The sequence below is a fragment of the Sciurus carolinensis genome, chromosome 1 (genome assembly GCF_902686445.1).
Source record: "Sciurus carolinensis chromosome 1, mSciCar1.2, whole genome shotgun sequence".
NCBI classification, from domain to species: Eukaryota; Metazoa; Chordata; class Mammalia; order Rodentia; family Sciuridae; genus Sciurus; species Sciurus carolinensis.
The window spans coordinates 99624824-99650731 of NC_062213.1; the positions used below are offsets into that span (position 1 = coordinate 99624824).

The 25908-nt window shown below is 39.3% G+C and overlaps 2 protein-coding genes and 1 non-coding gene across 5 annotated transcripts in view; 2 read left to right on the forward strand and 1 right to left on the reverse strand.

Annotated features, from left to right (window-relative positions):
- The window catches only part of Fcgr1a (Fc gamma receptor Ia), a 41966-nt gene extending 41724 nt beyond the window's left edge, over positions 1–242 (reverse strand). Inside the window, exon 1 of one of the 3 annotated variants that reach the window (XM_047543361.1) lies at positions 159–242. The gene's annotated coding sequence lies outside the window, so the exon portion shown is untranslated. The remainder of the gene's footprint in view (positions 1–158) is intronic. The other 2 variants (XM_047543381.1, XM_047543372.1) reach the window with 2 other exon arrangements.
- Positions 228–25832, forward strand: LOC124979145 (myomegalin-like). Its single transcript, XM_047543479.1, has 8 exons — positions 228–264; positions 11671–11872; positions 16323–16555; positions 18088–18139; positions 18998–19185; positions 22574–22777; positions 24086–24217; positions 25678–25832. The coding sequence occupies exons 2-8, from the start codon at positions 11754–11756 to the stop codon at positions 25761–25763; spliced, it is 1014 nt and encodes a 337-aa protein (XP_047399435.1). The 5' UTR covers positions 228–264; positions 11671–11753; the 3' UTR covers positions 25764–25832.
- Trnan-guu (transfer RNA asparagine (anticodon GUU)) lies at positions 6368–6441 on the forward strand. The gene has a single exon. It is a non-coding gene; the product is annotated as a tRNA-Asn (tRNA).
- Positions 25833–25908: the final 76 nt, after the last annotated feature.

Below are 25908 nucleotides of genomic sequence, written 5' to 3' on the forward strand. Positions count from 1 at the left end.
CAGCTCCCTGCTTTATCCAAATTGCAATTCAATACACCGCGCACTGAGCGAAGCCCAACTTCCGCTCCTCCAGTGGAGCTCCTCCAGTGGAGCTCCCGAAAGGCCCTCAAGTCCACAAGTACCAGATCAAGTTACCTCGCCACGGTAACTTCACTTACCTGGAGATGTACTTTCGCGAGGAGGCAGCGTGGGCAGAGATTGTCAACCTTTCGGAGTCGGAGGACTAATATGCCAGGAAGACGCAGGAAAGGGGAAGTGAGCAAGGTGAGAAGGGGCGGAGCACCTCAGAATCAGGAATACTAAAGTAACCAAAGATATGCAGAAACCTAGATCGCCCGGATGGAAAACTTTTTCAAGAAAGACCTCAGGGCCCTGAGCGGCTATTCTCACAACAACCTGCTGCACTAACCTTTTCACGTGTTCATTGATGGCAACTCCCATCCTTCCACACGCTCAAGCCCCAAACTCGCGTGAGTCCCTCTCTCACAGTCCACACCCAATTACTTAGGAAATCGTACTTTCTCTTTGATTAATTGCAGACTTTAGCCACACAATTTTACTCTTCTTGGTCTCTGAATTTGGGCAAACAAGAAGGCACGGAGATCGATTCAACTTGCCACCCATGGCTCGCCCAGACTTTAGGGTCTGAAACCCTTAATCTGGGGATCCTAGTTTGGGATACTGTTGAGAGTTTTCTTTGGCCCTGCCTGTCAAAATCAATCTCTCGAGGCCGTCTTCGAGGGCCAGGGGCAGGGTTAGGTCCTGTCAGCACAGCTCCTCTTGCTGACTCTTCCCTTCCCAGTCACCTGCAGAGAATTTTCAGACGGCGTTTATTCACTTTGCCCGGAGCCTGGGAGGTTCAGGGTGGGTTGCCGGTGGTGAGTTCAAGGTTCCTCTGGGCACCCGTTGCCGCCCCCTCTCCTGGCGTTCTCACCCGCCGTCAGTAACGTCAGTAATGTTCTGTGTCGGTTTGAACTCATAAAACTCGCAGGCAGGGAGGGCCTGGTAGGGCAAGTGCTGCTGCCCTCTTGGGCCCTGTCCACTAGGGTTCGAAAAAGGTCCTGAAGCAACAGAGAGGTTGAATAGACAAACAGGAAGGGCAGAAATCCCATGAGATTTTTCTGATCTCAAGGCACCAAAAAGGTGAAGTTGGCCTCCTCTGAAACTAGCTACTCCTGTCGCTGTCGAAGGGACTTCCAGTCTCCCATTGGAGCCAAAGCAGACAGCCTTGGCCGGTTACTGGTGAGTGTACAATGTCTCCTTCTCTCCAGCTGGATTGCATTTGAACTTGAATGGCTGGATGCTCTCTCCCCAAGTTTTCTGTGAATTCCAAGGATACAACTAACTTATTTAAAATCGTTCTCTGAAAAAAGAATACTGTAAAATCTTTTAACAAAGGAAATGATTTCTGACAGGTTTTGTACTGAGGACTATCAGGTGTGAGGGAAAATCAAGACCACTATCCATTCCAGAGAAAGCAAATCCTGCTGAGAAGTTCTCACACACGAACTACAGATTTATACCCTGATGTTGGGCCCACTTTAAGTGCACTCTTGATGGAACTTAAGATGAGTCTAGGATGTTCACAATGAATACTTTAATCATTTGAAATTTAAATGCAGATTCCAAAAATTATACCAGCATTTAAAGCCCACTTTATGCTGTTTTTACAAAAATGAGAAAGATGATAAATGAAAAAACCTCATAATGGCCTCTAAATATTAGTTGTATCTACTAAAACTTTTCTTCCTGCAAAGCACAGAATATTGCAATGGAACATTTTGTTTCATACTCATAAGTAATAGAAAAAATTCCTGTGGCCAAAGAAACTGAAAAATGAGTTTCATTTTTCAAGAAAATTCTAAATTCATTGCTGAATATAGCAGACATTTTATGTCTAGTTCAGCTCTGAAGGTATTAGATTTATTTTCTCCAGAAGGTTTAATAGGGTATCTTTAGCAAAGGAGTCAGTCATAATATGTAAAGTCATTTGTCTACAATGAAATGAGGAGTAAGTGCCAGCATATCTTGGTTTGAATAGTGGATACTTTGGTCTGTACTCATTTCAGATTTATTGAGTCATATGAAAAGTCAAACCTGAAGGGCTTTAAGACTTAATATCATAAACTGTTTATTGCTATATAAACAAAACTGCATGAGAATGGTCAAAGGATACATGTATAGATAAATGAAAATGAGATGCCTATAACAGACGCATATTATGTAGTCAGTTGATTTTCATAAACAGTACTAAAGCAATTGAATGGTGAAAAGAATGTCTTTTTGACAAATAATGCTGGACTAACTGAATATCTAATAGTGAAAACCCAACAGCAATAGTTTGGATATGTAATGTCCCCCAAAGACCCTTGTGTTATAGGCTTGGTCCTCAACTTGGTGCTATTGGGAGGTGATGGAAACATTAAGAGGCAAGACCCTAGTGGGTAGGTTTTAGGTCATTGGTGGTGTGCCCTGGAAGGGGATTATAAGGTCCCCAAACTCTTCCTCTTTCCCTCTATGTATTCTTATTTTAAAAGATTTTTCGTCATAGCCATGAGCTGAACAGCTTTGCTCCATTAGTGCTACCAGCTGTGATGTGCTATCTTGCCACAGGTTCAAAAGCAGTAGGGCCAATGAATCATGAAGTGAAACCTTCAAAACACTGAGCCAAAATAGATCTTTTCTCTTTTTGTATCTCAGGTATTTGTTACAGTAATGGAAAGCTGACCATCATATCCACAATCTCTACCTCACAATTTACACAAAAAGGCAATTTGAGTCAGATCACAGACCAAACCATATAAACTACAAAGTTTTAGATGATAATGTCCTTTTGACCAAGAAATATTTCCTGAATATTATTCAGAAAGAAATAAGTAAAAAGGAAATATTATAAATTATCAATATTAAAAATATCTTCTCATAAAAGATACCAGTAAGAATGAAAAGACAAGCAACAGACTAGGAGAAAATATTCATAAAATATGTCAGACCAAGAACTTGTATCCAGGAAATATAATGAATTCTTACACATTTTTTAGGATGGGCAAAGTTTAAACATATTCTCCAAAGAGAATATATACTAATGATCAATAAACCTGTAAAAGAGTGCTCAGTATCATCAGTTGTTAGGGAAATAGACATTAAAATCACATTGAGATACTTCTTAACTCAGGAACATGACTAAAATGATAAAATATAAAAAGAACAAATCAGAGATTTTTAGTGGAAATGTAAAATGTTATAACCACTCTGGTTTGACAGTCTCTTTCAAATTTAAACATAAACATTCCTTTGTTCCTAACAATTGTTCACCTAGATATTTTCCCCAAAGGACTGAAATATATATATATATATATATATATATATATATATATATTTATAGCTTTGCTCCATTAGTGCTACCAGCTGTGATGTGCTATCTTGCCACAGGTTCAAAAGCAGTAGGGTCAATGAATCATGAAGTGAAACCTTCAAAACACTGAGCCAAAATAGATCTTTTCTCTTTTTGTATATATATTTATATATACAATATTTCTTTTGACCAAGAAATATTTTTGACCAAGTAATATATATATTACTTATATATATGCATATATAAATATATATTTATGTATATATACACACATAGATTATAACAAGAATTTTCATAGCAGCTTTGTTCACAGTAACCAGAATTACAAACAACCCAAATGTCCATTATCTGTAAAGACAGAGAACAGTTAAGTTCTGACAAGAACATGGAGAGACCCAGGTTAAGTAGTTGCTGATGTAAAACAGAGCACAACAATTCTGGAAAATTATTTGGCAAATTTCTAATAAAGTTACATTTATAACTACCCTATAACCTGGCAATTCTATTACAAAGTATAAACTCAAGACAAATGAATGCACATATTTACAAAAAGAATTGTACAAGAACATAACAGCTTTGTTCACAACAGACAAAATTGAAAATAACCCAGTAGTCCATCAACAGTGGTATGTTCACACACAGGAATAATACCAATAACACCAAAATAAAATACACTCAACATCATGGATGCATCTCAGAAACATGTTGCATGAAATAAAAGTCCAAGACAAAAAATTATTTTCATTTATGTGAATTCCAAATCCAGTCAACACTAATCTAGAATCAGAAAACAAAATGGGTTTCTTTAAATGAACCAAAGATGGGTGGAGATTAACTGAAAAGAGTTCTATGGACCTTTCAGAGGTCTTGAAAGTATTTCTATCAGTTGATGTAGGTGAAAATTTGTGAAAATTCATCAGGCCATGCACATAAGATTTGTGCACTTTATGTGAATTATACTTCAATAATGTATTTGTTGCATAAAATTGGGGTAGGAAGAGATGGGATGATGGTATTAAGTTTAGTTTTACTGCATTTATTAGGTTTTGTAGTATTAGATGCTATTGTAAAAAGCTCATCATCATTGCATCTCAAATAGCCTTGCTGTGATTTGAAACATCTCGATGAGAAGACTATTGTGACCACACATTTACAATAGCCCAAACTGCAGATAAAGGATCCTCCACAGTAGGATTCCACAGTTGGGGCTTTACCTCTTTTTTTTTTTTTTTTTTTTTTGGTTAGTAGTAGATGGATACAATACCTTTATTTTGTTTATTTATTTTCATGTGGTGCTGAGGATTGAACCCAGTGCTTCACATATGCAAGGCAAGCGCACTACCACTGAACCATAACCTCAGGCCTCAGGGCTTCACCTTTAGGTACAGTTCCTCCTCCAGGTTCAGCCTGTCCAGTGCTGCTTAGAAACTCTGCTCTTAGATTAGTGCTTGGGAGTTTTCTTCCTTTCCGACTTAGTCATGGAGAACCTTAGTAAACCCTGCTCTCTGGCCACACATACCGGGTGCAGCAGGTTCAGGGATTTAAAAAGAGACACTAAAACATAACAAATCTTGCCAAGCAAGAAACTAGCAGAGTCTTAACACCACGGATACCACCAAGACGCCTGGTAAGACTACTGACAGCAATTGTGCTGCCTTCAATATTTTTTACGTGAAAACATTCACAATATTTTCCTGCTTTATTTTTGGATATGTACAGTTTCTTGCGGTTTTAATTTTTTTTTCAATGTACTCTTTCCATTTCTCCCCATTCTATTACATAATAAAAATCAATTCCGGCCTGTGCCTCTGTATGTTTCCTGGGAGGTCTTGGTAGTCCTTTGCCACGCATTTCTGCTCTTTCCCTCTTCCTCACAGGTCCTTTTGGCCCGGGTCCTGCCCACTGACCCCAAGGACCTCTCAGATCTCTGTCCTATTGAGTGCGTGGACCTCCAGCAGCACAGATGGTACACTGTAAGACCTCTGCTGCCCACCTCATGGGACATTGCACTTCTGGAAGCAAACAGAGGCCACAGTAAAGTCTGTTAAAAAAATATAAATAAATTCCTTCTTTGAAAACCCTTTCCTCTGCAGCATTTTTGGTTCTCAAAATTTTTCAAAGGACTAACAGCTTAAAGATGACGATGTGTGGAAATAAATGAGGACCCACCACATGAGAAAAGCAAAGCTATTTATTCAGAGCTAGCCACAGCAAGGGAGTCAACCAAGTCACTTCCATTTTGACAGATTCTAAAGCAGACAGAGAAGTGGGGAAGATTTATAAAACAAAAAAGTGTAGGTTTTAGGTTCGCCCTGGTTGGAGACTGCAGGCATGAGGAAGATGCAGGTGAGCTAATTAGAAGTGGGTCATCCTGTGTGACTGGTTAGAGGTGTATATTTGGCTTTCTCTGATTGGGCCTAAGTTGCTATGGTAACAAAAATTAGGGAAGCGGTTAGATACTGATCAAGTTCCGGGCATTTTGAACCAATTATTAACTGAAGTTGTTCGGCTTTCTGAATGATTACTAGAGATAACGGACTGACTTCCTACACAGTCCGATTTGCAGCAGATCGGCTTCCCGGGTTGTTTATTTAGATAAGGGACTGGTTTTCCGGGTAAGTGGCTGCAGGTTGTGGATCAGAGGGTCTGTTTTCATATACGGCCTGGCTATTTTCCATTTCTACGTTTAGTGGTCCAAATGTATTAATGCATATCCTAATTGAGTGCCTTGGCTGGATATCTTCCAAACTTGCTCAGACCCGGGTCCAGATGTCTCCAGGAGCGCTGGCTTCTGAGGTAGGCGAGGACCATTCGGCTGCCCTCTGGTTTCTGGCATCACCCAACGGCAGAAGTACGGGTTTCAAACGAAACTACCAGCTCTATTTGTCACTCTAATTGCTCCAGCTTTTCCAGGTTTTGGAGCTTACCCAAATTGCAAAAGGAAGATAGATGGTACTGGCTGACACTTAGCGAGAGCTCATCCTCTATACAGAAGAAGCTGTGGGCTGTCCTGTCTCTGTGGCGCAATCGGTTAGCGCGTTCGGCTGTTAACCGAAAGGTTGGTGGTTCAAGCCCACCCAGGGACGTTGCGGGTGTTTTATAACATCCAACACCCGAGTTATGTTATGACGTCCAAGTGGATTTGACCCCTCGAAAACAAACAATTTACCAACTCCTGTGATTTTGACCCCTCGAAAACAAACAATTTACCAACTCCTGTGATCCTCATGGTTTCTCATCTTCTCTTAAAATTTGTTGAGAAATATATAGTGGGAAGGCTTGGAAATTCCTTGGAACAGGAATGGCGAAAACACCTGGTGTAATTTAAGCCTGGCTTAAGGGATGAAGTCTTGTTTTTCTTGCATGACCTTAGGTTAATTAAAAAACTTGATGTACCTCAATCTTTTTTTAACTGTAATATGAAGATGGTAATACATAGCACATTACCTGAAGGATATGCCTGATTGAGTAATTGCTCCATCCACAATGTTATCAGTAGAATCAAGATCATCATCATTCTCTGTGTTATTTTTGGTGAAGGCATTTCTTTTGTTGTTGTACTAAGCACATTTAAAACTGTTGAAAATCAAAGGAGAAGATATAGAAGTAACCAAAGGTAAAAAACAAAAACAAAAACAAAAATGTTGTGTTTCAAAGATTGAGAGCTGAACAAACACAATAGAAAAGGAAGACAAAGAAGCCATTATTAAAGGGTCATAATACAATTTCTGACCTACAATTGATCCGCTGGGAAAATGTCTTTCAGCACAAAGGTGAAATTAAAGTCTTTCCAGATAAACAGCAGATCTTCACTAAAGGAAATGTAGAACGTAGTTCTCCATTTAGGAGTTAAATGGTCCCAAGGGAAACATAGAAATGAAGGAAGAAATGAAGAGCCATGGATAGGTTAAATATGTGAGCTAATCAAATAAATATCACTGTCTCAACAATAAAATAGTCTAACTTACAATGTACCTTGAAATAAAATGGATTACAATAACTCAAAAGGCAGGAAAAGGACTGGAGTTGTAGCTCAGTGGTAGAGTGCTTGCCTAGCATGTGTGAGGCACTGGGTTCAGTCCTCAGCACGGCATAAAAATAAATAAATAAAATAAGGGCATTGTGTCCATCTACAACTAAAAACATATATTTTAAAAGGCAGGAAGAGGGTAAAATGGAGTTAATATTAGTAATAAAGTCCTGGCACTGTCCAGGGAATATAAAATTCTATTAGAATTTATGTTTCGATTTCACAGAACACATAAAGTAAAACAGGCATCATGAGGAAACCAAAAACTAAAACAACTACTTTTCTGTAATTTCATGTTTTTATGCTAACAGTATTTTATTGTGATATAATTACAAACAGTAATGCATATGAAGTATATAGTTTGGTGAATCTTGACAAATGTACACACACTTATAATCATCAGCCAAACCAAGTCTTGAGAACAATTCCATCAACACAGGAAGTTTTCCTCATGTAAGTTTTCAGTCAAAATACCTCAAAGAAGCAACCACTCTTCTGATTTCTGTGACTATAACTAAGTTTTGCCTGTCTGGAAACTTCACATAACTGGGATCATACGTGAGTAGGCAAGAAAATAAAATATGTTTTAGATATCAAAAACATCCTTTTACAGAGGCATCTCTGGGTTAAAGCATATTCACTTACAATTAAATAAATTATATCAAAAATACAAGTAGATTTTTTGTCTCAACCCTAACATGCCATCCAGATAGAGGAAGACACAAAAACTTTGGGGTCACATGAGTCACAACCACAGCTACATTGGCAACCACAGGAAGTACCAGGAACCTGGGGTAATCATGGTGACATGCATCACCCACCACAGGATCAACTTTGACAAATGTCACCCAGGTTTGGGAAAGTTGGTATAAGGCATTACCACTTAAAGAAGAATCAGAGCTTCTGTCCAACAGTCAACCTTGATAAATTGTAGATATTGATCACACACGAGTAAGTGCTGCCAAAAGCAAGACAGGAGCCACTCCCATCATTGATATGATGTAATTGGGCTACTACAAAGTTCTGGGGAAGGGAAAGCTCCCAAAGTAGGCTGTCATCATGAAGGCCAAATTCTGAGAATACTAAATGTGTTGGGGACACCTGTTTCCTGAAAGCTTGAAGCTATAGAGGGTTGGGGGGAGGTTCATTAAATGTTAACAACTGCATTTCCTTTGTGGTCTGAGTGTAGATTCTTTAGTGGCATCTCTACATCCCTAAGTGTATATTGAGAACCCACTTAACAGGTCCTAAGAGGAACAGAAACATGGGCTCTTCTGCTGACTCCCCTCAAATTGAATGGTAGAGATAGCACCCAACATTTAGCATTGACTAATTAAACCTTTTCATCCAGAAAGTAAAAGTGATACTTGTCAATGATTGAAATACATGTTAAAAGGCCAAACATATGCTGACACATAAAGGAAATAAGAACTAAAAACCTATTGCTTTTTAATTATTTCAAGACATCATTTTGTTTTGATGGTGTTGGGGATTAGAACCCAGGGCCTTGTGCTTATGAGACAAGTACTCTACCAACTGAGTTATATTCCCAACCCTAATCTTGTGCCATTTTACTATTATCTATGTTCTTGAAATTATTTGTGCCTAGTGTATTTTATAATTGTCATAAAATATGCATAGCATAAAATCTAACACCTTAATCATTTTTAAGTATGCAGTTCAATGGCATCGAATTCACATTATTGTGCTACCATTACCACCAGCCATCACAAAGCTCTTTTCCTCTGGCAACACTGCAATCTATACCCATTGAACAATATGATTCATTCTCCATTCCTCCCAACCCCTGGAAAACATTCTACTTTCTGTCTCTATGAATTTGACAATATTAAGTACATTATATGAGCAGAATCATACTGTATTTGTCTTCTTTGACTGGCTTATTTCATATAGCATGTCTTTAAGGTTCTCCTTTTTTAAATATATGTCATTATACATAAACACACCACAATTTGTTTATCCATTCAACAATTGATGGTCACTTAAGTTACTTCTATATTTTGGCCACAGCAAATAATGCTGCTGTGAACATGGATGTACAAATATTTTTGTACTGCTTTCAATTCTTTGGAATATATACCCAGTAAAATTGCTGGATCATATTTTAATTCTATTTTTAATTTTTTCATGAACTGCCATAATGTTTTCCATATTCCCATGAGCAAAGCATAAAGTCTGATGGTGTACTCCTATAATCCCAACAACCCAAGAGACTACTGACAGGAGGATTGCAAGTTCAAGACCAGTCTCAGCAATTTAGCAAGGCCCTAAGCAACTTAGTAAGATCCTATCTTAAAATAACTAAAAGGGCTAGAGATGTGGCTCAATGGTAAAACACCCCTGGGTTCAAGCTCCAGTACCAAAAAAAAAAAAAAAAAAAAAAGAGTTCCAATTTCTACCCATCCTCATGGACACTTGTTCTTTTCTATTTATTTTTTTTGTTTTCTTTTGTTTGTGTTTTTTAATAGTAGTCATCCTAATGGGTGTAAGTGGTACATTTGTTGAATTTATATGGTGGAAATATTATATCATGATGTGCTACTTAGCCTCTCTTCCCAACTCTGTATTCAGTGATGTTTCAGTGGCAGATTAAAATTGGCCAGCGTGAGTGTATTTACCTGATGGCAATAGGCAAATGGTATAAATCAGGACTTTCTCCTCAGGAGTGCTGTTGTTAAACACCCAGGCACCAATAAAATGGAGGCCTAGGAAGTGGAAGCAAAGTCAGGGGATTCCTCCCATTCTAGTTGTATCTGAAACTCTCTTCACAGTCTCAACTGTTTTGTCACTAAAAACTATTTCTTGCTCTTGCCATCCTCTCCACCCATTCTGTGGCCTAGATTTTACTGTGATCTGTCATAAATCATTTTCATAGTTTCAGCCAAGGCAACTCTGCCAATACCTGATTAAAAGAATAAAGAAATCCATTAGACTTATGAGTCAACACAACCTGAAGTACCTATTACTCATATTCAAGTAAATTAATAAAATATTTTAATGACTTTGACAAATGGGAAAGGAACTTACAAAGCCAGAATAAAATTTAAAACAGAGTTTATCAAAGTGCAATGTTCATAGAGATTAAAAGAGAAAAAAGCAATGCAAAAACACCTAGAAGTAACAAAGTTGGATGCAGATGAGCATTTGGAAGGTTAAAACTGACCCTGTGTTAAAAGAAACACCTACATGTTGCTACTGCAAGAGAAAGAAAGTCAATATTGCATTGGATTATACTATAAATTTATGAGATGAAAAGATAAGACATTGTTGTACTAAACTTAGAATGTTATAGTCTAGTTTTGGTCACTTTGTCCTTGAAAAACTGTAGAGGATGAAAACCCAGAGAGTTCCTAGAGAGAAATAGTAAGAACCTCTAGAAGTTTTTAAGAACTCATTTACAAAAAGCTCCCAAAATTGTTTTCATTGAAACTGTCTTCAGGAAAATAAAAAGATGTGCATGTATGAATATCTCCCACTAGTATGTGCAATTACTATGTACCAATAAAAATATATGTTAAAGATTAAAAAATGCTGAGAACATGTTGTTTTGCTGTTTTCTATGCAAAAGCAAGACTGAAAAAGAAATATGCTTAGATTTTTTTAAAAAATGGTTGTTTTTCAATATGAGCAAAAAGGTACACAGATATTAAAACTGGCTGATAGGAGGGGTGACCTATATTGGTAAGACAGCCAGAGAAAGACAGCCTGTGTTGAGTATGGCAGGATACCAGAAGGCAGGGCTTCTTTAGCTACCTCCACATTCTAATTCTGTGATTGTTATTCAAGACCTGGCACCCTGAATCTTTCCCGTAGCACTATTGTTAATGTCATTGGGATTTGGGATTTGAGTTCTGACATCTCAAATTGTGTTTCTACCTTCATGACTCTCAGAATTTCTGGGTAATAAAAATGCTTCTTGATGTCCAAAGGGACATTCACTAGGAACTTTATCTCAAATATAATAATCAAAAATACCTATCCCTTAGCCCAGTTGATATCCCATTTCTTTTCATTCATTTGGTTAATCATCTTCTTGCTTTTTCTTCTAACACATTTGTGGACCCTCCTTGTCCCCATAGTGTCAGCATCTCTTCTTACTTGCTATATCATTCTTTAACCCAACGGGTTGCTGGGGTCCTCTTCAAAGGGGCACTTTGTGGGCTTTACTCTTTACTTTCCTTTAGGTTCTACTCCTGTGCTTCTGTGTGCCTGTGGGATCTCCTTTAGTAATCCAACATCTTTAATTTTGTTTTAATTCCTTTAGGTAGCATTGGAGAAAATCTTGACCATCACAGAGACCTAGACACATTTCTCCATCCAGGCTATAAGAGGGTTCTTCCTAAGAAAATGCTCCATCTGAAGACTAGGGTGCATCATCCCTTAGAGAAGGGACCTGCTGAAAGGGGAGTGAATGAGCAGAAGACTTGGCCTGAGGAAACAGGAGTCTCTTCTGAGTCTTACAGCAGGTAAGAGACCATTGTAAGACACTTCCATGGTCAGAATTAAGTCATTGCTGCTGTCGTAATGGCTTTTAGGGTCTGTATCCAGGCTTCATAGATTAATTGTAGGGCTTTCTCTTAAGACCTTCCTGGATTTTATTTAGAAAAAAGTCTGTAAAATTTTTACTACTAACTAGTTTAAATTATTCCAGGCAATTTCGTTTTATTCTAACAACCATGTATGTACTCAACAAATACAAAATCTCCATGGGTTCTTGAGTTGATGCCTTCATCATGTGGGTTGTATCTCTTTCCTGGATTGATGGGAATCTCCTGTTGCCTCACATGTTTCTCAGTTGAATATTGAGCTATCCCAGTGCCCAAGAAGGTGGACTTATAAAGATCCCCCATCTACACTCTGTATATCTTGAATCATGGTAAAATTACTTATTTCAAGCTTTTAATAATAATCTTAATAATAATATAAGCTTGGTAAAGGTATCTTAGGCAAAAATAAGGTAGCTCTTGGTCTCACATTCAAATTGAGTGAAGATACCATGTGAAGATACTGTGAACCATATGAAGATACTACAGTGAGTCTCAGAGTTGTTTAAACCTTGCTCCTACCTTGCAAACTACTAAAGATAGAGAATATAGACTCTACCTCATGCCTAGCACCACTTGTCAGGGATATTTTATTGAGATTTACTTTAGGTATATTGTGTTAAGAAAATGTTAGGACTTTTTCTAAACATAAACTTATAGTGTTGATTGTGTTTTTTTGAAACTATACATGTGCCCTTTTTTTCTCCTGCTCCCACACAATTTTGGCAAACCTCCATAATTTGTCCATTGACAAGCTCTATCTGAATAATATATCCCATCCCTAATTCCAAAGTGATTCCTTCCTTGATCTTACACTAGATTCTCAACTCTTTATTCCAAGACTACAGGATCCTGAGAAATCTAATCTAGAGCACAATAAACATTGACTTTCACTAGGTCTGCACTTGCATGTAAATTAACAGGTTATTTATGTAAAATGCATGTTCCTGGGAACTTCCTCAGAATTTATCAGTGTTCCACATGACTATGATGCAGGAGATCCCTTGGTCAGTAGCTGGCCCACCCAGAAATAGGGATGGGACACTCATATTTATTGAGTAATATATTTTCATCAAACTCTTAAAAAGTAAGTCATACATGCCACAAAATTCTATCAATTTAGTACCATAATTGCCATTTTACTAATAAAGATGATGTCATAAAGAACTAAATTGCCCAGTATATTACATAGTTAATGGAGAATCTAGCATTCAAATCCACGACTGTCTTTTCCAAGGGCTGTGTCTTATTTCTTCAACACATCTCCAGGAAAGGGTTTAGTAGGAAAAATATGTTAAAATTAGTTGTTTGCAGCAAACTCAGTACATTTACTTTTCAACAAATATTTTTACATGACAAACACGTGGGCACTAGGGATATGGAGCAAACAAGGCAGGGTGAACCACTGTTCTCATGAAGACTGCCTCCCAGCATAATTGCCAAATACTATACCAACAAATTAACTAAATATGACTTAATTTTCATTGTGATGTGTCATTTATCACTTGAAAACTGAGAATAAATAAAAGACCTATAGTATACAGAATAATAGATAGGTTCCAAGAAAGTGGAATAAGTTTTTTTTATCTTAGAGATCCCTGAAAGTCAGAACAAGATGTATGGTGTTGATAAAGAACATTAGGTTAGAAGGATTTTTGTTGTTATTATTGTTTTGGGTACCAGGGATTGAACTCAGGGACACTCGACCACTGAGCCACATCCCCAGCCCTATTATTTTATTTAGAGACAGAGTCTCAGTGAGTTGCTTAGTGCCTTGCCATTGCCGAGGCTGACTTTGAACTTGAGATCCTCTTGCCTCAGCCTCCTAAGTCACTGGGACTACAGGTATGAGCCACCTTGTCCAGCCTAGGTTGGGAGTTTTGAGCCAAAATTTTTATTTATGACTCTACCTACCAATTATGGGAGATCAGGTATATTTCTTATTCTTACTGAGACTTACTGTCCTTATCTGTGAAATTAGATGAGGTCCCTTCCTGCCCTTCTGCATCTGTGATGGACTGGTATACTATTACCTTAGTATTTACATCCAGCATCAGATCTTGGCTCTTAATATGTCTGTGTGTGTACATTTGTATACTCCTGTGATTGCATGTGTAGGTGTGTATATATGTGTTTGTGGTTTTTCTTCAAGGAACACTATACTTATATCCTAAGATTTTAGACTGAAAGAGCAGATGGGAGAAGGAGCACATTCTGGGTTTGAAGTGATAAGGAGGCCTGAGTAGCTGAAGTGAGCATAGGTGACAAAGTGAGGCCAGGGTCTAAAAGTGAGGGAACTAAGAATTGTTCACATCACCAGAATCTTTTAATAGTAGCTTGCACCAAGCAGCAAGGACTTGAACATCTATAGGATAGACACAAAGCTAGTTTATGCAACTAGGAAAAGGAATATCAAATCCAAGAGGAAGGAAATTTGAGTATAAGGTCCTGGTCCATACCCCAGGATGTTGACCTTGGGGCTGCTCTCCCAACAAAAGATCACCAAGAAGTGTGAGCTTAGATGAAAAGAGGAAAGATGTTTAGAAAGGAATTAGAGATGTTAGTTCTTACCTTAAATAGTTCTATCCTAAGGGTCAGAAAGAGATATTTGTATCTGAAACCCCAGGAATAAACTTTTCTATACCTAATATTACTTATATTTTAGAAAGGCTTTTAAAAAACACAATATGGCATAAATATTTATTGAATATTTAATTTTCTAGACACTATATTAAGCACTAATAAGATGTGGTCTCTTCCATGGAAGAACTCAAACTGAGTGGGGAAGAAAAATATATAAATAGGTAGTCTCAACAGAACATTCTAACTGTTCTAACCTCTCTCTTCAGCCCAGCTGAAGAACACAAGGTAAGCCCATCTCTTCTTAAGAAGTTGTCACCTGTTGGGATGAATTCCAAAGGACATTCCCATGTTGTAGAGTGTTCTACAGGTAGGCAGAGGATCCATCTTAGAGGGAAGAGTTTTCTGCTTCAATGGAGAATTCATAGGATTCCTGAGAGAACACATAGGGCAGAAATGCAATGAGGGATGAGTTGAGGTTTGCAAGCAATTCTCTTTTTCCTTATGGAACATTTTTAATGAGAGTCTCTTCTGTGTTTGGTTTTGTGGATGTAAGATGAATAAAGCACTCCCAGCTTATTCTAATTAGTTGCATAATGATATGAGAAACGTTGGATGGAAATGCGAATAAAGTATAATGTTTAAAAGATTCAAAAGTGGTTCTGTGCTATCTGGGGTAAGAGCTACTCTAATCCCCACTTTGAGTTTTTCCAGTACCTGGATAACCTATTCTAAACTAGCAACTCTGGGATCTCTGGCAAATTTCAGCTTTTCACAAAATAGCCAGCACCCATGGTCCCTGCTGGAACAATACAGTTAACACTGACAAGTCTCCAAGAAAGAAGGTTTTGGTTTTACTCTGGCCAACCAGCTGTAGAAACACAGTAGATGGTCAAGTTGGTCATATAGGTTTACCATTACCAAAGTAATGAGGGATAATTTGTCTTCTTTTAAATGCTTTACAGATTTTGCTGTACTTGTTCCAACCTTATCATATTTTCAGAAAGGCAAAGTAGGTATTTTAAATTCTCTTTATAGATGGAGAAACTGAGATACAAAGTAGTAGAATGACTTCCCAAGTGTTCAGTGGAAGAATAGGGTGAATTGGGACTAAAGTCCAGCCCTGCCAATTCCTACTACTGATACTTAACTACTTTGCCTCTCTCAAGAGCAAGAAGAATTAATATTCTCTTTTACTCTCTCTATAACAAATAGTTACATTAGACAGTACATCATGATACTCTAACTCAGTTCAAGTTATTTTAAACTCTTTTGAATACCTGTGAGTAAAGCACTGAACTAGTTATAGTGGAAGAAATATAAGTGATAGCATTCAGTGGTTAAATTATAGGAGCTGGAAGATGTCTTGCCAACTGGTTATCTATAGAAAAGACACAAGAGTTCATCCTAGTGAAAGAAAAATTTTGCTATATGGAACCTGATGTGGTCTCTTCTCTCACATGACTGATTTTTTTCTTTCAACTTTCCAATAAACACCTGGTTTTGTTTGCCAAACTGAAATGTATCATAAGCTCAAGAAAGGTACTGAATGTCAGATTTGAAAGATGAAAAGAGAAGAAAACCTGGTTGCATTTTCAGAAATATGACAAAGGAGAAATGACTATTTTCGAAAGAATTTTCACCTATAGGACATTTTAATTTTCCTTCTTTCATTTCCTTTACCATGTTCAGGTTGATAAACATTGGGCCTTTTTTGATGATACTCTCAAGTACCTTCTGCTGAAGCACCATAACCTTTTCTACCTTTGTTGCTGCTGCTTTCTCACTTTAGGAAATATTCCTTGATCCAGGATCAGGCTCTAGAGTTGACTCGTCTGCAGCAGAAGATGAAGATTGGGAGAGCAGTCTCTTCCCTTCTCATCCAGCATGTCAGGAACACAGTAAAGACCTTTGAGGAGCTACTCAGCAACAACAGCATGGACCACTACATGGAGCAGCACTTCCGAGAGCAGCTGGCCAAAGGAAGTCAGTTGGCAGAGAGCCTTGCCAGCAAACTTAGCACTGGTAAGTTGATCGCAGAACTTGGGAGGATCTTCAATTCCTCCTGAGATCATAGACTTTTCAGCCTGGTGTGCTGCTTTGTGATTACCATATTGAGGCCATGACAGAGTCAGGACAAGCAGGTAAGGAGTTCCAAGGAGAAACACATGGGGTCAAAGATGTCATGATGATCACCAGTACCTCCATTCTGCATGGAAAGTAGCTTTCAGGGTAGGAGGTATTGTGGGGGTCTCTCAGCCATGTCCCACGTGGATGAGAAAAGGGTTAACTGCTGGAGGATGATGTTGGCTATAATCAGTCGATTATCTATATTAGCTAATCAATAAACACTCAAGAGCCAATATTCTTTTTAAATGAGAGGGAGCATGAGGGGTCTGGTCACACCAGCTCTGGCCTCTTATAACATCAACCTGGAGTAGCCCAACTCTCTTTTATTTATAGACACACAGGTAAAGGAGCCAGGAATGGGAGGAGCCTCTTCTGTGATGAACAGGATAGAGTGGAGTTAGGGGAGCCATTTTCTTAGGGGGACTATCGCAGGAGCAGACAGGGAACCACTCCCACAGCGCCATACCCCCCCAACACCCACCCTGGCAATCTGGGACAGACTTCCCTGTCTGCCAGTTCCTGGAAGTCAGGTCTCTGTGTCAAGAGGCTCAACCTAGTCTGTTTCTGCTAAATAAGGATGGCTCCCCACAGGGTATCTCTAGGGGCGAAGTAATTTATCTGAAACTAAGTGGCAGAAAGAAAGAAAGAACAGGAGCAGCTAGATGTTGTAAAGAGCCTTGACTAGGAGATCAGAGGCCCTCATTCAAGCTTATGTGTGTCCATTACTAGTTCTGGACAGGTTAATATTTCTTTTTGTTTCCTCACCTAAAAAATTGGTCAAATGCCATCAGTCGCTGAAGACTGCATGATTGTTCAAAGAAATAAATAGAATTAATCAGTGCACTTCGAAAAATGGTAAATAATCCTGCTGATTTTGGCATGGGTTAGGCACTGTATGTACTAGGACCGGGTAGTGAGAACATTAGTTATTTTGGGAACCTTTTCCCTAGAGCATCTGAGGACATATATAACAGTAAGTTTGAGGCCACTGTGCTGAGACACAGAGGTAGAACAGTGATGTCATCTCCTCAGAGAAAGGAGTAAGTTCTGCATGAAAGCTGTGATGGGACACATAGCCACAGAACTGGGGGAACCAGTTGTGTAGCAGGACTTGGAGGCTCTTGGAGTGGTCCAGAGGCTGGCTGAACAAGTGTCCTGTGGTCTATGTGGAGGGGCGGGATTTTTACCCTTGTACTATGATTCAGGGCAGAGCAAGTAGAGATAAAAATCTTTGTGGTAAGCTCAGGAAACCTGTGGGAAAAGCTTTCTAAAGACTCAATCCAAGATATCCTGGGGAAAGTCAGAAAATCCTGGACTTGAATGTCAAGTCAGTCACATGTCTGATCCCAGACGGAACACAGTGTTTGTAACCTGGGAAATGAAACCTGTTTAAATTTTGACTGGGCCTTGTTGAATTTATTTTTTAGATGACCGTACAAGTAAGAAGACTCAAGCAGGACAGGTATCTCAGACTCTCAGGTAACTCCAAATTTTCAGGATGAAAGATGTAATTTGGTGAAGAATTCTAAAGCAAGGGCCAGAAGATCAAAGGAACAGGGGGCTCTCATACCAGTGAAAAAGAAATAGTTTATTATGTAGTTTTTATTTACTTGTCAAACCATTGTGTATGTATGCTTACACAATGAATGAGATGGTCTCATTTCTGTTTTTTTAAAAAGTTATTCTTCATTTGGGTTCCTATTATATAAATTCACCAGTTGAGTAACTTAGATCTGCTAGTTCTTAGGAGTTTCCTGGGGGCTCCTAGGCATGACCTCTGTTTTCCCCTGGCTTTTTAAAGATCAGAGTAAAATTATATTTGATTTCTTCAAGTGTGACCCAAAGAGAGCTGACAGATGTCAAATAATTATAAATTTTCCTTGCAAACAAAACTTTATACTTTAATCTCAATATTTAGAGAAAGGTTTAGAAACCACAAGATACCTGAGAGATTACATTGCCTCTGAAACCAATTTTAAATGGGCCACTGTAAATACTATTTAACAGATTCAATTCACAGAGCGAATTGAATTCTTGGACTTTTGGGTGTCTTATTATGGAAGCATGAGTATTATTTAAAGGGCCCAATGACCCTTTTCTCATCCTTTGGATGTTTGTGTTCAATGTTCTAGATAACAGTTGCTCTCCCTGCCCCTCAATCCCCACTCCCCCACCACCCACCCCACTCTAACCCTAGGTGGAAATGAATCATTTGGTTTTTTCTATGGAGGAATAATATTCCCACCTCTCTTGGCTTTTCCTATGAATCTCCAAATCAATACAGCTATGGTGTTCAGATGACTTTCATTTTTCCTTCTGTCTTTCTTTCCCCTGCAGTATCTTAAGGGAGATACAGAAGAAGCGTAGAATGATGGAAGTCCTAGCAACCAAGGAGGGTGTCCGTTCCCAGACTCAGTCCCAGAGCCAAGCTAGAGGCCTTACCCAGCCTGCTGCCCATCATTCCCTCAGCAACGTCTCCCCCCGGCTTAAAGAGCAGGAAGTACATCCTGCAGTGAATGTAGCCAGTGAGTACATAAGTAGCCTCCAATTTAGGGACACACACACAAGGTCTAGGCCAAGAAAGGCATCTTTGCTCTCAGGCCCTGTAACCCAGGGCACAGCTCTGGGATTCAATGCCAAGCACAGGCCCCAGGAGTGTCAGGCAGTTTTTCTTCATTCCTAGTCTCATATGCTCACTGGACCCACTCTGGCATATACATGGTGTTGGACTTGGCAGGTGGAGGGGTACAAATTGTGAGGTTGATGGAGGGGGCAAATGACACAACCATGTCATCTTAATGGCCAGGCTAATATTATGACTGTGATTCTGGAATTCTTGGGGTAAAGAGCCATGGTTCCTATTTTTTGTTCACCCCTAAATATTTTTTTATCATTCATTTGTGGGTTTTTATCCCATCCATCATCCTAATAATTCTGCTAATCCATCAATAACTAGACATGCTATAAGGTTCAAGATGAGTCTGTCACCGACCCAACCATAGCAGCATGCACTTCCCCAGATTCTTCCAGGAAGACCATTGGGGTAGACTTGGTAGGGATGGGAGGAAAAGATTAACTAGTTTTAAATCAAACCTGCATTTTCTTCCCAGTTTTCTCTTTAATTTCTCTAAGGGGAAAAATATTTGAATCTTCAGGCAACTCTATGAGTCAAATCATGGTGTGGTCAACATAAGAAGCCATCCTTAGTATCTGGATATATCTGATTTATTTTTCTAAGTTGACTATTTTAGGCAACACATTAACTATAATGGTTTTTAACCTGGTACTATTTCTGCTTTTTCATTTCATCCTGCAAAGCAAAGCAGTAAATATTTCCCCTGTGATTACAGCAGTCAAGGAAAGACAGGAAATTCACATTTATCAAGCATCTATTATGCTCACATTTTTTGCCACTCTCCATAAGTCATCCATTTCATTGGCAGAGATCCCCTCAAGTAGGTGGTAGTATACCAGTCTTATAACTGAGGACACTAAGGTTCAGCAACATCGAGGAACTTACTGGAGACAACCCAGCTTAAGGTAACATTCACTTCAAGTGCCTGACTCTGAAGCGCAGGGTCTATCTACTGTACTCTGTAGTGTGAGCAACCAGGGACAAAATAGGGAGGGTACTCACCCTTTCTCAGCACCTCTTTTGCTAGGCTTCTGGAACCAGTGTTTTCTCTGTTCCAGTCATTCTGCCCAACACAAAGATATGGTCTCTACAAAAGGGACAAGAGTCTACATAGTGCACTTCTTGCCCTTGGTATGTACCTGACCTATTCCAAGGGACCAATAGGAGTTTTATTTTCATCCTTGAACTTAGTTACCCAAAGGCACATTGTTCAAATTCAGCACTACCCTGAGAGATGGCAGAAGGTCAAGGACACCTTTCCCTTACTTGCAATTCCTACCACTATTTTCAGTGAGTGAGATGTCACCTCTGGAGAGATTCTCCCAAAGAGCATCAACTTTATTTTCCACCATCTCTACCTTTCCTGAGGGATACTGAAGGTCTTTCCCTTCCATTTGAAGTTATCCTATCAGAGAAACAATTGTCACTGTTCCTTTTTTGCTTTTTTAGCCAAATTTATAGAACAGTCAATGAATAATCCTGTTGGCATGGCAGCTACACTGTAAGTTTAATTACCCTCACAAAAGTCTGGTAGCAGGGTTCCCTGAGTTGAGTAGTCAAGGGAGACTAGAACATGAAAACACTGATCACTATTACTGACAGACTTGGAAACTCCTATGATCTTGGTTGAGAATCAGCTGATTTTCTGAGGTGGGAATAAAAGTTTAAAAGGGATGGGGAATCACATTTTGATTGAGTTCCTATTTTCCTTGAGGCATTGTATTAAAGGTATAACAGAGTTTCCCAAATACTTTATATCACAGTGATTCTAATTAGTATCTGAAATGTTATAAACTAGGGAATGGGATATTTATTTAAATATATAATTCCCTAAAAGAACTTGGCTTGGTTGAAGGTAAACAGGAACCTCATTCCTTTGTACTCAAGGGAGAAACCTCTCTATTCTGTGACCTTTGGTACTGACCCTTGAAAGGAAGAAGGTTCTTTTTCTCTGAATTATGGCCCTGCCATCCCAGCTGCTTTTCTTTTCCTCAGAGGGAAACAGTAATTAAGGATCCAGATGACATGGTCATGTTCTCAAAGCATCATTGAACTATAAGATGTCAGTTATTTTCTGATTCTACAACCCTCCACACAAAAGTATTCTAGTCATTCTTTGGCCAGGAGCCAGACAATGTGAGCTATGTTTAAGAATTATTTTTACAGTGTTGTGACCATTTTGGGTAGGATCCAAATCAGCACTTGCTTTACACAAAGACTCCCTCAGCTTCAATAGAGGTCCAGAGTCAGCTGAGGCAGGAGTGGTGGGAGCCATAGGACTAGAAGCAATGCTTTTTAGGTTCTCTGCACATGGCTCCAACTGCTCCTTCATTCTCCAACTCCATTACAGAACAGTCCCATGAAGAATCAGCAGATGTGTTGCTGGTGAGGATATAGACTATTGGGTGAACAGTTAGTTGTTCATGGACTAGCAAAATGCTTCATTCCTTCACTTTCTTGACTCCTAAGGTTGGCAATGAGTTGTACTATTAGAGGAGACACTTATGAAGTACCTCCCTGGAATCATTGCAGCATTGAGAATCATAGAGGGAGCTAAGAAAGGGGCCACTGGATATTTCCTGTGTGTGTACTTTTACCCTCAGATACTACATCCAATCTTTACTTTTTGATGTCCTAGGCTAGGAAGTGCCAATAACCTCAGGATGAAATCTATAGTCCTTGGGAAATGTGTCTTCATCTAACAGATATTTAACAGTTGGCTTGGAATCACTGATGTCTGTCTTCATCTTCATTCCCTGGATTACTCTATTAGTTTTCTAGGGCTTCCACAACAAAGTACCATAAACTGGGCATCTTAAAACAACATAAATTTATTCTCTTGCAGTTTTAGAAGTTAGAAGTCTGAAATCAAGATGCCAGCAGGGGTATTCTCCCTTTGAAGGCTTTAAAAAAGAATTCTTCCTTGCCTTTTCCTAACTTTTGTCAGTTTCTGTAAGTGCTACTTTGCTTGTAGTCACATTGCTCCAATCTCTGACTCTCTCTCTTATGATCTTCTTCTCTGTGTTTCTCTTTATCTCTGTCTCCTCTTCTTTTATAAGGACATAAGTCAAGTTGGATTTAAGGCCCACACTAATATAATATCATCTCATTTTAACCAATTACATCTTCAAAGACCCTATTTATAAATAAACTCACATTCTGAGGCTCTAGGTGGGCAAGAATTTTTGGAGGATGATATTCTGCTCACTTAATTACTTTTAAAACACTTCATTTATGACTTCCCTATTTGTTTCTCACTCACTTTCCATTCTGAACAGATGTCAGCCCTGCCACTTCTGCTGGTTCAGCTGCATTGCCCAACAACCATTCAGGAACCAGATCAGCTCAGCTGAATAAGACACCAGAACCTGGACAACATGGCAGCAGTGGCCCATGGGAAGAGATGAGGCCTCAGAAAATGAATGCATCTGGGGACCTAGCCTCCTTCTCCTCATTGTACCGACCAGGTTCCAAATCCTCTGGTAAGACCAAAGGAGTCTTTGTGGTAAAATAGAGCCCATTGACAGGGACAACATACTCCTTTTCTTGCCAGGGGAATTTTATTCTTCTGTTACAACCTGACTCACAGAAGTAAGTGGGAATATGAAGGGGGAATATCCTAGGGATCAGCCAGAACATTAGATTCCAGATCAGGGCTGATTCTCCTATCCTCCCCATCTAAGACTCACTCTGGGACAGAAGAATAAAGGAATTCAGGGACATTTTGAGGTGCTCTTCAGGGAAGATGAGTTGCTTTAAATTCCTTCTCCATGCCTAAATTAGTCTGTTCTAGAATGCCAACCTCAGCCTTCCCTGGGGGAAGGTCTTCCTTGGGTAAAGAGCACATGTAGGAAGGAAAACTATTTCTACTGAATCACCCATCTCTCTCTCTCTCTCTCTCTTTTTTCTCTGTCTCCGTCTCATACACACATACACTGTGCATACAATCACAAACCAATCCTACCCTCTTAAACTTTACTTTTAAATTTGGACCCAGGCTTCTTAGCACCCAGTAGTCATGAGTACAATTATGTAGTGAAGTGGATTGAAACAGCCCATTTTTGGGGCTCCACATAGTATAACAAAAAGACATTTTGAATTTTGGAAAAGAAATCTGGCCCTAAGCAAAATGTTCCAGTGGATGAAGCCTATTTGCCTCCTCTCCTTCGTGCATATTTCCACCACTCCTTTTTTGGAAATTTCCATCTCTCCTCTTCCATTGTCAGGTCCACCTACCCAGACTCTTCCATGTTCCTCTTTGCCAAATTTGGTGAAAGGAAAGCAATCAGTATCATTCATTATTCTCATAGATTGAATTTCATATACACTTACTCTTTCTCTTTATGAATGGTTGAACATCAAAGCTAGTTCAGATGGATTATCAGGTAGGAGAGGTATGAGGTAGAGTGGGAGGCTTTCTGGATTGTTACATCATACCTAGGAGGTAACAAACCTTCCCATTGTCAGGCCAGATCTATCTAAAGGTCTTCAGCAGGTTAAAAAAAAAAAATGAACTGTTTTTATCTCCCTTATATATACTCATCCTCTGTCTGGGAGGAAGCCCTAGGGAGTTTCTTTATAGGGGGCTATCTTGTGATTGAAAGCCCAAGAGCTATTTAAGAGAAGTTGTCTAGTGCTTCCTAGCTGCTCAGGTGAGAAGAGAAAGTTGACAGAAGTTTAGAGGTGGGTAGAGATCTTGCATAGTAACCTTAGGCAGGTCCTATACCTGCCCAAAAGTGATCAAGCTTCTCCACCTCCTCCCTCTCACATGTCTTAATGGTATGCAACAGGGGCTGACCTGCTGGAAAAGAATCTTATTGAGATCCAGAACCTACGCCTGCGACTGGAGGAATCTGTCTATATCAATGACCGCCTGAGGGAGAGGCTGGAACATGTACTCAGCAATACTGACCAGGGGAAAAGTAGGAAAAGCTGAAATCTGTTTCTGTCCATATCAGAAGGGCACATAGGTTTTGGGGGCAGAGTTTCATAGTTTTAAAGCATATTAGTATACATTATTTCACATTACTTACAAATTGGGAGGCAGGGAAGGTATATTGTCCCTACTTTATATATGAAATTTCCTAGCACAGGGAGGTCTAAATCTCATTCTCAGGAATGTCTGATGTGCTACCCATTCTTGTAATTCCTTATACCATCTGGTGCTATTCTTAATTGACTGGCAAATAGTGGAACCAAGGTTTCCATGGTACCCAATTCAGTACAGGAAGGACCACATTCCACCTTCATGTCCTTCTACATGCGCTGGATACCACCTGCCACTTATCTATGTGAATGGCCTTCTCATACTCTTCACTCTGGATGCTTTCATTTGAAGGCCCATTCTTCCATACACCTTCTGCCTTGTCAAGCCTAGAAGGATGACAACCAAGGCATTTACAACATTACAACCGCAGCCAAATAGGATCAAAGACCCTGCTTCACAACTGTAGCAATTGCATGCAAGAATGTATGAACATGTAAATGTGTGGCCAACTGTAGTGTACTAGACAAAAACCGAGTCTCAGCCATTTTACATTTTTGTCTCAAAACATGAAGCTGCCAGGTTTTCTGTTTGACTGGGACAGAAACCTTAGTGGGAGCAAGGAAGTGTATGTATGAAAATGCCTGTTACCCAAATGTTTGTCTTGTCCCTGTGATACCTCTATCAACCTCTATAGTCCATGGGTAGGATAGGGTGTCCATACCTGAACTCTGTAACAAGAGGGGCCCCAGGGGAGCAAAGTAGAGTTTTCAGACTGATAGAGGGCTAAAACCAAGCTGAGGCACTCATATTCTATATTCCCTTCTTTCCACATAACCAGTGTAGAAGCAAAGAGAAGAGGTAAAAAGTATAAAAATTGTCTAGGACCACACAATCCAAAGGTGTCATATTTATTCTCAATCTAGACCAGTCTACTTCTTGTAAGATCCCATGTACACATTCCCAATTCCTGGACCCAAGAGTAAATTGTAGGTGCAAGCCTATAATCCTAGCTACTCAGGAAGCTGAGGCAGGAGGGTTGCAAGTTCAATATCAGTCTGGGCAATTTAGAGAGATCCTGTCTCAAATTTAAAAATATATATATAAAGAAATGGGAATATAGCTCAGTGATAAAGTGCCCCTGGGTTCATTTCCCAGTATGCAAAAAAGAAAAAAATAAATTGTTCTTGAAAATCCACGTCATGTCATCTTTCTAGATAATCAGTCACTGACTGTCAATTAGATAGCAGCTTAGTGTCACTCTGCCTGCCCTCCTACTTCTAGATGAGTGTAAAAGCAGGAGGGGAAAGAATATCAATTTTTGGTTTGGAGCAGTCAGTGAAGAGAATCCCTTAAGTCCCTCCAGACTCCATTGCAGCTCTGTCTTTCCCTTCCTAGGTACTGTGGTCTCAGATGGCTCCCTTCCAAACCCTGGTTCACAAACTCAGACTTACTCTTCTGGCTCTGACCAGTACATCCTGTGACATGATGCCTGGAGGAGCTAGAAGAATCCTCTTCAGAATTTTTCCTGCCCTATCCAACTTGGGTGTGGACTCGGAGGTATCAAACATTACCTTTTAATGAATTGATCAAATTAATAAATTATTATTTAAAATTATTGTTTGCATA